Source organism: Rhipicephalus microplus, chromosome X (assembly GCF_043290135.1).
Source record: "Rhipicephalus microplus isolate Deutch F79 chromosome X, USDA_Rmic, whole genome shotgun sequence".
Taxonomy (NCBI): domain Eukaryota; kingdom Metazoa; phylum Arthropoda; class Arachnida; order Ixodida; family Ixodidae; genus Rhipicephalus; species Rhipicephalus microplus.
The window spans coordinates 134,141,324-134,153,603 of NC_134710.1; the positions used below are offsets into that span (position 1 = coordinate 134,141,324).

Here is a 12,280-nt window from a genome sequence, read left to right on the forward strand (position 1 = left end):
CTTGTGTGTACTGCCTGGTGGCACTGCTTATACGATATTGTGATGTCAGGGTACAGTAGGAACCGAAACTAGCTTTTAAAAGTATGCTGCAATTAATTTCTCAGAATTCACTCACGCTTTTCACTGCATTTCCTACACTCTCGCGGGCTTGGCCTTTTGCTTTTCGCAAAAAAAAAAAAAAACAGTACGTGAAAAAATTACCGCTCCAACTTCTGTGGAGGCCTAACTGACTTGGCAGACAAGGGCGTGCTCCCTCTGAATTGCAAGTTGTTAATTTGCTCTGTAGACATCAATAAAATGATCTGAAATTTACAGATGCTGAAAATCTTAGTCAAATTTTTTTTTTTGGACTTTGTCATCTGAATAGTAATAATTAAAGCCCCAACGTCTGCTGTTTAGGTCCGAACGGGCACTTTTGTGAGTTTATCCATTTACAGCTGAAGGGATCCTTAAATATAGCTTTGACAGAATACTAAATTGTGATGCAGCAAAACATTAAGAATATTATGGGGCAACTGTAGTGGCACAGTGCATCTCCATGTTGAATCCAGTGTTTTCTTGAGACAATATGTTTGCAACCGTAGCACAGCCTGAAAGGCAGCTTTGTTGCAATATAAAATGTGACGGGGTGAAGCATATAAAAAAATTCGAAGGGGCCACTGTTAAGTGGTTCGTGACTCTATTTGTCTTGTGAAAGTTCCAATAATATATATATTAAAAATCCAGTGTAAATCACATCGAATAGCAAATACTATTTTAAAAGTACTCAAAAGTCGAATATTTGCAAACCTCTAGTTTTTGGCAAAAATGTAGCAGGATGTAGGAGAATGTAGCAAGTCTTAATGCACTTTGGTGCAATTGGCAAACTATCGCATCACTGTTCAAGTTGATTTTTGAACACGTAAAGCTCATGAAGCCAAGTATTTATCAACTATTTGGATTATTGAATGTTGACTATATATATTAATGCTAAATTAAATACTGTAGCACAGCATTTCACTCATTATTGGAAATTTTTAAGCTCACAAACCACTAGACATATTAAACTGAAGAATAAATTAATCCATAGATTATAATGTATGATTCTATTACCATGCCAATATGCTTTAGAGATATGTACTAGCTGGAATCATATGTTCAGGTGTTATGCAGACATTCATATTTTTAATTAAGTACAATAGCTACACTTTAGATGTAACATACCTTGCCAAAAGGAGGCCCAATCTCATCAAAATTGGGGATAGCTAGTGGCAATTTTTTAGCAGCATCTACATCGGGCAGTGTGACCAGTGGCATGCCTGCAGGCACATTTGTGCTCAACTCCATCAGAGGTGCTGTACCACTATTTTCCAGGCCAGCCATATCTTGAGGTTGGAGCAGCACAACTTGCTCAGTTCCATCATTGCCCTAAGGAAAAAACAAACTTTGCTTAAGACCAGAAAAAAAAAAATATGTGCATCAAAGTGAGCCTGTTGCCTCAGTATTAGTAACCATAAAAGACAGGCCAGGTTCAAATCCCAGTTGCTCTTCTACCAACGTGCATTCGAAAAAAGAAATCTCCATTGTTTCATATTTCCAATGGGCATACTTTCAGACATGCCTGATAACTAGGGTTGAGGTAATAGCAAATTTTAGATTCAAAGCGAATAGTGATTTGATTCAAATATATTTAGAATCGAATTCCAATAGTATGTATCACATATTATAAAGAAAAATGAGCATATTTGTCATGATCCAACTGCCATGTGCAATATTTTTTTTATTGAAACAAGACGTGCAAATGTCACTCTTATTGGTTCCAAGGAGGCCGAAGTAACTTTAAATAGTAGCAGAATTTGACTTCATTAGATTGCAAGTGATAACCAGCAAAATATCTAACATTTTAAAATATAATATACTTTAAGAATGCAAGCCGCTATAACAAGCTTTTATATTAAAAAAAAAAGAAGAATTGATATGAAGGTAATTAAAAAAAAGAAGAATTGATATGAAGGTAAGAGGTTCATGCAACATTAAAAAAACTTTGCGACAGCGCAAACTTTTCCTGGAAAGGTGTACACACAGTGTATAGCACCCCTCCCCTGCAGCGAAACCACTTTACGAAGAGGGGAGTACATGCATATTAATGGACAATTATTAGTTTGTTTCGAATATTTGCAAATTTCCCATAATATGAATTTGAATTTAAGCAAATTCGAATATATCAAAATTCACTGGAACATTCGTACAAGCCTACCACAACACATATTATTGGTCGGCATAAAAAAATATAAGATGACATTACTTCTGCTTCATTCAGAGAGAGCAATGCAGGGCCCAAATTTTTCAGCCCAGTTGCACTTTATTAAGCCCAGGCTCAAGACAGAGCCTGGACTCAGCCTTGATGTACAGGGCCAAGCTCAGCCTAGGCCTTAAACTCCAGCCCTGCACAGTCCTGGGAATTACCTAATAAGCTTAACCAAAGCCTGTCTGTGTACAACCAGCCTCTACCAGAGCACGGTGGAGGAAATCTGTTTTTGATAATTATTTTACATGCCTTGTCCTATGTAGAAGGCAAACAGACAAAAAATATTGTGTGCATGCACTGAAATGTAGTTTTATCCACTGTGGTAACTTGGCAGTTATGCAGTTGTGGTGCCGGGCTCTAGGGCATGAGTTTGGTTCCCAGCAATGGTATCAAATACCTGAGAATACGAATAAAATGATGCCCATGTACTACATAAAAAGTCATCATGTTAAAAGTGCACTGACAATACATTGTAGCAAAAAGAAATATTGTTTTAAACAATGTGTACAATTATCATGAAAAAGCAAATACAAGCAAACCATGGCCATTCTTTTCAATGCTTTTGTCCATCCTTAACATTGAAGAGATGAATGATTCCAACAAATTTTTAAAAGAGGCTTCCGAATAATTGGCATGAGAAAGACAATAAAGCTTAAAATTATAAAATAGAGCAGCAAGAAAGAGCAGACAATATAGCCACAGCTGCCATTCACTTTTTCGCTCTTGTCTTCTGCCACCAACACAGTGTGGCAGAAGACGAGAGCGAAGAAGTGAGTGGCAGCTGTGGCTGAGTAAACAGTCCTCCACTTGAGTTCCTGCCTTTCGTTTCCTCTCGCGACAATATGTAGATTGTTCAAATCATAACTGCAATATGAAAATGCAATCATCATGTAGAATATAAGTATAATGAAGCTCTCACACACAATGATTCAAGCTATACCTCTTTAAAAAAATTTCCCCTTTTCTTTTATAAAAAAGGAAATACACTTGAAATAATGTACAGTAACATGAAAACTGTTCCAAAATATGATTTCATAAGAATGGACCATTGTAAAGGCTAGCAAAACGATATAACCTACATGTTTTTGGTGTAAAAACGGGAGATGATCCAAGCTCTCTGCCTTCAAAAAGGTCCTCAGCTCTTAGTATATGCACCTAACTGCACTATAAATTGCTTTCACCATACACTGGCAATTTTCCATGCCATGTAAAGATCAGAGAAATAGCCTGAAGACTGAATTTTCGGTCAATTAATTTTTACGTACACAGAAACATGGCTTATTTGGAAATTAAAAAACTAGAGCTTAACTTGTTTAACTTGTTTTTGGGTTTTCTGTGCTAATGTGAACCAGCTCTTTCTTTTCATGTGTCACTTCGGTTAGCAACAAAATGATTTGGGCTATGCAATGCATGGCGTTAGTGCGTGCTCAAAAGTCTCACTTAGGCCCTTCGATATAAGTTGGCTCAAATTCAGCCATGGTTGATAGACTAAGGCCCATGCAGAGCTGTACACCTAGTAGCCAGTCTTTACCATGCCACTAAGAAGTAACACCTCAATAATAACAAGTACTTATTACAGTAAACTCCTGTTAAGACGAACAACACGGGACTGTTTGTTTGGTTTCTCATAGACTCAATGCAAAAAAAAAAAAAAATCAGCTTAAGACGAACCGCATAACAAGCCTCTTCTGTTAAGATGAACTCTTGTAGCAACCAACAATGATGGGGATTCTGCGCAACAAACATTATAGTCTTGATAGTTTGCATTCAGGCAAACAAGAGAAAGCAAGATCAAGAAAAACATTTTTCTTGGTGCAAAGACTCGAAGCAAATCGTAAGCAGATTTCCACGTGAAGGGATAAAGAGAGATAAGTGGAAAAGAAAGGTCAACACAAAACTGGTATCTCCCTCATTCCTAGCCTGTTAGTGGAGAAAGGGGTGGTTTAAGCCGCAAAGAAAGCAACAAAAAACCTTCATCCTTTCGTATTCTCCTCGCATTCTTGAGTTCCCCAACAGGAGTACTGTGGAGAACAGAACACAAGAGCATTGCTAGTAGAAAAAATGCAAGGAAAGGGGGCAAAAAGAAAAGCCAAATGAAAGTGGAACCAGGAATAAAAATTTTCTGTACATTATAATCACATGAAACAGACACCGCATATGCGGCTTCAGCACTCCCATCAGAGGAGTCAGATGCATTGTCATCGCCGTCACACAATGGCGCCTGAACACATGCTGTGGTCAGTTTGCATTTTTTTACATAGGGCCAGTGCGCATCATCTGTTCACAGTGAAATGCAGCAAATTGTGATGCGTCATTTTTATTATGAAAGTGCACGACAAAGGAAGGTAATTTTGCACGCTAAATGCAGTTGCATAGTGTCATTTTTGCGTGCCCAAGGTTTGTGATCGTGAGTCATGTAAATGGAGATCTTCAGCTGCACGTTGTTCAGGAAAAGTTACTGCGGGCTGAAAATAAGAAAATATCCAAACCTCAAAAAAAAAAAAAAAAAGCTTGCACGCTTTCATAAGCAACTTGGTGTATAGTGACTTTTTCAAGGTAGCAGTATGCAACAGAGGCGTATTCAAAAGTGATAGCAAAGTCAGTAAAACAGCTTTTCGGAAGGTGAACAACCAGAAGAATAAATTTTCCACTCTTTGAAGAATAATTGTGCTTCTTTTTCCCTTTCTATCTTTTTCTAATGATCAAAATAGGGTCATGCTACAGTCTTATAGTTAAAATGCGGTAGCAATTTATTCATGAGCATATTTATTGTGAACTTGCAAAATCGAGTACTCGTTAGATTAGTCCTAACACTCTACTTGAAAGCATAGTTTTTATCAAGCTGAGCCAAATAAATGCTTTTTCAGGTTCCTTTGCTGCCCCATTATAAGTATACTTTATTCAATATTTTCAAGCAACATATAGTGGTAGTGGGAAGTTAAACCTTACTTATGAATCGATTGATCGACCAATCAATCAATTAATCAATATTTTCAAGCAACATATTTGGGCATACTTGACACGTTAGCATTTGGTTTTGGGGGGTCCTTCTGATAATACGAACTCCTGACAAGATGAACAAATGATTGTGGTTCCTTTGAGTTTCTCTTAATGAGAGTCTATTAAACTAATTATGCAATTAACCAGTCACGGGCTGACTTTTCTTTCCTGTTCACACAAAAAATTGTTTGCACAAGACAGTCTGCACAAAAACTGCATTTATTATTATGTATTCAAATAATGTGGGCACTATGTTTTGGTATACCAATTTAAAGGAGTAATTATACGATTTTGAGGGCCCCCAAAAGAAATATTTTTCGTATTTGAGGGCAGTTATAGTGTTACAGCACATTGTTTCAAGAGTATTTTCTAGGCTTGTATGAATATTCAAGCACTTCGAATATTATAACAAATATCAATGTACTCAAATTCACTTCAATTCAAATTTATTAAAAATTTTTAAGCATTTAGAATGAACAAATGAATGTATTAGTCCGCATGTAACTCCTCCCTGCAAAAGTCATTCCCCTGCAATGAAGGGGTGCTGTACCGTAAATACATCTTTCAGAAAAAAAACCTGCATTACCATGAAGAACGTCTATAAGTCCATGTCTTTGCGAATTGTACACAGCTGGTCTACGGTGAGCTGTCCCACTACCGCTGGGCCTGAGAACTTCCAGAATTTCCTTTCGCAGTGATGCAGGTATGACGAACATGTACGCGCTGCTGGTCGAAGAAAAGTTCTTGTATAGAACGTCATTCCTTAAACAAAAAGGCGGTGATCCCTTTCGCGGCATGTCTTCACGTCGTCCTTCTAAGAAGTCGATGAGTGCAAGCAGTTCTGGGTCACCGTGCTGCTCTTGTGAAATAGTGGCCGTGTTGATGACTCCCAAGAATACGGCGTGGCGCCCATAGAGCCATCATTGATAGCAGCAGGCTTGGCGAGCGACCACAAGATCCAGTCTGTGCCAGTATGCCACTTCCCCGATTTATGAATTACTGTCATATCAGACTGTTGATGCCCAAGGCTACAGCGTGCCAAACGGCCAGATGGGCTTTCAGGTTAGTCAGCCAGCAAAGTGCGTGCTACAAGGAATACAAAAACGGCAGTGCAGATGCACACCTACCAACATGATGCACATACCACATGATTGATGCAGCGCAACAAAGATGAAAGGAATACAAAGTGCAGAGGATGAGCACTGTAGTGTGCTAGCACCGCGTCAATCATGCAAACATTCCTACTATCCCAACTCTCCATTCTACTGAAAGAATCTTCCTTACATTTCTGTGCAAACATTTTAGTTTTCTTAAAGTTAAAGGTTGCCGAGCCATACACTGGCAAGAGCAAACAATGCCATCAAAAACAGCTGCTGGTGTGAACCTGTAACACCTCAGTCCATGAAAAGCAAACAAATATTCACCCCAACATGAGGCAAACGTTCAGGTGCAAGTGCCCATCATATGCCACTTGAAATGACATACAGTCAAGCCCCAAAACAACCAATGCTGCTACAAAAACTACCAGAACAAACAAGAATTTATTCCACCAACTTTTAAAAAAACCTACCCAAGCTTAGAGCAGGTTGGTAGCATTCTAGAATTGTACGTTCCAGATAAGAAGAAACAGCTCAGACACTGGACATGGAGAAAGCAATAGACAGTGTGCTGATGACACTGAGAGAACATCACTAAAGATATTTAGCCGTCCAATGTCTAGTGCTGTTTGTGCCTCTGTTCCTGCTCAGCTCGGTGCTCTTCTCCAGAACTGCTGATATTTTACAAACACGCAGGGCAGCGAACAGCGAAGAAGGTAGACAAACACATGCACAATGTTTTTGTGGGCTTGTGTTTGTCTATCCTCTGCTTTTCGTCGTATTGCTTGTGCCCAAGATGGTGGTAATAAAATTTCAATCACAGAAAACAATAAGAAAACAGTCCCTTCTCAATAAATAATTTTCCTAGAGGTATGTATGTTTAAACAATTGTTTTCACAAACTAGGTCGAATAAAAAAAACTAGGTCGAATAAAAAAAAAATACCAATGTACAGTCGTATGGATATCCGACATGGATAGCCAATGGACATACTGTGAAAATCCATGTCTCGTGTGACTGTTTTCTTGGCGTTCAAACTGGATGTGCAATCGAACATTCGGTTTTAAACATTGACTGGCTGTCCTTATAGCGACATACCAAAAATACATGCTTTGTTAATCATTGTTGTAAAATTAGAATGCAATGTAAATATATATGGGTCTGCATATGCATAGGTAACAACTATCTAAAATAACAGCATGATACTATAAATTTTTTTTAATTTTTAAGAAAATGCTGCAGTGACACGCAAATATTCGGCTAGATTAATATACAACTGGGCACGGAGCACTGTATACTCATGCTATCACTCAATGAGGAAAGTTTAAAACTTTCCGAGTTGTCAATGCTGTGTCTAGTACAATGTGTTTGCTTTTTCCTGGCTCAACAAAAAGAAGCACAAAACGCTACATGGCTCTGCATATCACTTGTTTTTTCATGTAAACTAAGACAAAAATGAGGATCGAGCGCGTCATAGCAGTGATCATGTAGGCAAGCTTTCATATGAAAGCGCCAACCTCCACGTTTTTCAACAAGCAGTGCACCGCAGTTGCTCAGATTCCTCGACGTGTTGTGCCCCTCTCGAAGTGTTGGAAAAAAACGCGCGCCATTATACCTATTGTCCTGAAACTTGCTTGACCAGAGGCGCGCAGTGAGAGAACGAACATGAAAAATGAGGGCGTTCACGTCGCGTCGAACCTACGTTGAGCCGGTCTCCGATAATTTTTTTTTTTTTTTTCAAGTGAGCCCATGTGGACATCAGCAGCAACATGTGAAGTTACGCAGAATGACTTTTTGTTGACAAAAACACAGAAAAACACGGTACAAGCCCACCACTGTTCTCGGCAGAGATTACTGCAGTAAGGAACAGCAACCCCGCACTTAGTGGACTCTTGTACACATGCAAGGTTTATTGAATATGTACTAGCTACGTACACACAAACACATGATATATATATATATATATATATATATATATATATATATATATATATATATATATATATATATATATATATATATATCCATTGAAGGGCCTGTCAATGTTTGTGTCTGCTGTCCTAAAAGAATGTTGAGTAAATGTACAAATTCGTTACCTTTGCCTGAACAATTAACTGACTTTTTAATAAAGTTTTCTCTCTCTCTCTTGCACATGTACATTCGTGGACGCATGATGGATGCTTGGAATATCTCAAATATTTGTCCCAATGTATGCCTGTTAGATCTCCATGATTACTTAAGTTGCTTAGGAATGTCACCAAAATACGAGATAGCAGCTCAACAATTTTGCAATAGCTAGCAACTTCCTTTGCGGTGCAGCCACAGCACAAAATCCCGATTTTCATGTAAGACATGAGCTAATCACACATAACAATTACTATTTCACCAGTGAGCTGATTGACAAGTATGAGTGACAATGCAGCTAATGTATTCAATTCTAATGCGCAAGTGTTGCATCTTCTCCTCGTCCTCAACAGCTTCCACCACGTCAGTGACGTCATGTGCACATCGCGCTTAGAAATAACGAGGCAATATGATTTCGCCTTAAGATTTGCAGCCAATGCTAAGTCAAATTCAAGCTACTGTCTGCCACAACTGTGGCCACTGATGCTACATCACTAATGTTGTACTCACGAGGCCAAAGAGCTGGCCATGAATGTAAAATAGATCAAGAGAAGTTCACCAGCAGTCATCCAGCACCATACAATTTTCCTTGAATATGAATTTTGTGTCGAACGATACTGATAAAAATTGTATGACACTTACCTGGACAGACAGTTGGAGGACACCATCTGCAAAGACACCACTGGAGCTAAGCAGGGACAGTTGTGAAGCATCCAGTACCAATGTTCCAGATCCATCCTGAGTGGCCCCAATCATGATGCCTTGCGTATTGCTCAGAAAAGGAATGCTCAAGTTGACCACTGGTAAGGCAGCCATCGCACTTTCTCCAGATGATGCCTCAGTGAGGAGTGTCGAGGTGTCTGCCAAGATGCCATCCTCCATAAGGCTTTCAATCTCATGATCTTGAATCTCCATCGCACCATGTGGCAAGTAAGTTTGGTTCATTCTGTAAGCAAAGACAGACATAGAAGACAATTCACTTTGTTTTTGCATCCATTGCAGATCTCCTGCTCCTCAGTATCTAAAAACCTCCTCTCACAGGAGAATATAAGTCGGCTCACACACATAAAGTGTGTGTGAAAAATTTGGCAGAGCCTCACATTCGCTAATTCCCCACTGTCACAAGCAAGTGCTTAACCTACTGTGCTGCCACCTTCAAATGACAGCACAAAATCCCGGTGACAATGGCTAGTCTCGTCAGAGCACGTGCCCCGAAAAATAAGAATCAAAAGGTGCAAAAAATGCACTCCTTCAGCCGCTATGGAGAAGAAGACTGCCAACAGCTAGCACGCTCTAGGGATTCACGCGCAACACTTGGGAACACCTAGAATCGAGTCATTATTCCACATCGAGCGAAGCCGCGGCCATGCACAAATGCGCTTCTTCTCACACCAATGTGCCCGAAGGAGCTCACCCTTTCCCCAAGCCTTTACTGTGCTTTAAGCAGATGAGTTATGTCAAAGAGTCTCGAGCCCTAGCACAATCCAATATAGCAACAGCAACAGTACTTCATTGGTCCACACAAAGAAGGAAGCAGTTACTATGTTGAGGTGTAGTTTGGTTGGCCAGAGAAGACATGTTAAGTTTTGATTATCTTTGTAACTCCGCTCGTACAGGACGGATACTAAAAAAAATGGGGGCGATAAGTTCGTGCGGCACTAAGATACTTTACTGAATTCATTCCATGGCTACTTGGAAAAGTGTTGCACGACTTCTCCAAGATGTCTTCATGTTTAGATATCATTTCAATGAATCAAAATATTCGTGTATTGAAAATGATGTAAAATTAAACTCAGAATTTTACAGAAGTGGGGATTTATTAAAAAAAATAAACTCTAACAAATACTGAATTTCTGCCAGAAAATAAAACAAAGAACTTCAAATTTCAAAAACTTCAAAAACACTGAGCCCTATATGATGTAATGCAGTCAGTCGTTCTAGGAAGAAGTACGGAGAGATGATGCCATGCGAGCAGTGAAGGAGAGTTGTGATGACAGTTTCAGTGAAAGAACATGTGATCGCCAACAGCCGAAAGGGAGCAGCTAGCCAGCCCTACAGTTTACGTGGGGGGGACTCCACCAGATATTCACCGAGTACAAAATATAAACTTGCGTACCCCTACGTTGATGATTGCAGAAGCAGAGAGTGAGATAGTATGTCTTAGAATGAAAAATTTATTCTACTGGAGTTCATGCGCTTCTACATATGCCTCAATCGCATGCGTATGTATTTAGCGTCGTTACCTAGTCAAGCTCTATCCACACAAAGTAGCTTCAGCTGACCCAAAGGCTGATATTTTCATGTATTTGATCCGTAGAAGCTTTTCCTGGTTGATGTACAGCTGATCTCCTGCCTTGGTCGCGCTCCCAGTCACAGCTTGCACACGCATAAAGGGGCAACTCAGCTGTTTTCACCATGCAAAATTACTTTCACTTGACGTCAATGTTCATAATAACAGCGAAACACCACTAATTGTGCTTCACAAGCCAACAAATTACATCGCACACAGCTCAGTCGAGCCCGAAGGCATTCTATGCAAAATTGTGGTCCATCACCATTATGTGATAATGATGACACTGTGTTTGACTCTTCTATCGGGAGGCTGTTCGCAACATGGTTTCGGTTTTATTTTCCCGTGCAGACAATTTTCGGACTCTATTTATCACTAGAAGGATGCATATTAGATTCAACTTTTTAAGGTTGAGAATAAAGATTCGTTCACACCTCCTTCAACTAAGTAATGCTGCCATTAGCTGCCACTGGCATGAATAATTTAATCTGCCTTCCTTGCAGAGGCATGAGGTCGTGCCATGGGCTTATTCAGGTGATCTGTACCCATTTCTTGGGCAAGGCTGAGTGTCATTGCCCATAATCTTATTTTTTCGATCATATGACACCTGGTTTATACGATGGTTTTGCTTGGTCCCCTGAAAGGCGTATAATCGGGGTTCCACTGTATGTTCTCCATTAGACAGACATAGTTGTTCGTTGTTCGAGCTGTTTGTAAGTGTGTGTGTGTGTGTACGTGTACTTTTAGCGGTGAAGGCTGCGCGTTCGCAGTTTTTTCGACACATGGCGACGTGCAACTTCCCACCTGTCATGGCTTCACGAATGTGCCTACAAGCCACCAAGTGGGCTTATTTTTCTCGTCAGATCCTGCTGAACAAACTAAGATATCATTCTTCAAGGCTGTGCTTAGTTTGAAAGACACATAGGGAAAAGTCCAACAGCCGATGGGAATGCGAAAAATACCATGTTGCTCCTTACATGCCTGTGCGCTTCAAAGTTTTATACATATGAAAATAGTTTTCAAGCAGTCGATGCAGTGATGATTGCTAACAGAATATTTTGAAGATTTTTTTGTGATTTATATGCACCAACCCATGCTGCCAGTGGACCGCGAAAGTGTTTCCGTGGAATACCAGGCAAGAACGGTCGCAGTGAGCGTGGAAGCCATGGGGTTAAGGGCGCACAAAGTGCGAGTCATGCAAGGCATGCCGGCACAGCAAGTGCGGAACTGTACAAAAGCAGCAAAAGCCAGGAAGACCAGATGCACAGAGGAAACGTAATCGTGCTACACCATTCGTGCCATGTCATCATCTAAGAAGGACTTTAACAGGTCTGGTTTACCATACTAAGACCTCCTATAACATGTACTACTCCTGTGTGTAAAGTAAGCTCCGCTACATGCAAAGAGTGGCTTATGCTTCTGTTGCATTAAGCCTTTGTGGTCCGTAGTCAGGCAGTGCCCGAGAACGCAACTAGGCCGTAGC

General features: G+C 40.0%; 1 protein-coding gene across 5 annotated transcripts in view; it reads right to left on the reverse strand.

Annotated features, from left to right (window-relative positions):
* The window catches only part of LOC119176510 (uncharacterized), a 133,386-nt gene that overhangs the window by 104,358 nt on the left and 16,748 nt on the right, over nucleotides 1–12,280 (reverse strand). For all 5 annotated transcript variants that reach the window (XM_075877769.1, XM_037427831.2, XM_075877766.1 and 2 more), the window contains 2 exons: nucleotides 9,150–9,453; nucleotides 1,204–1,407 (listed from right to left, as the gene is read on the reverse strand). In XM_075877769.1, coding sequence (XP_075733884.1) covers nucleotides 1,204–1,407; nucleotides 9,150–9,452 — 507 coding nt within the window. In that variant the 5' untranslated portion in view covers nucleotide 9,453. The remainder of the gene's footprint in view (nucleotides 1–1,203; nucleotides 1,408–9,149; nucleotides 9,454–12,280) is intronic.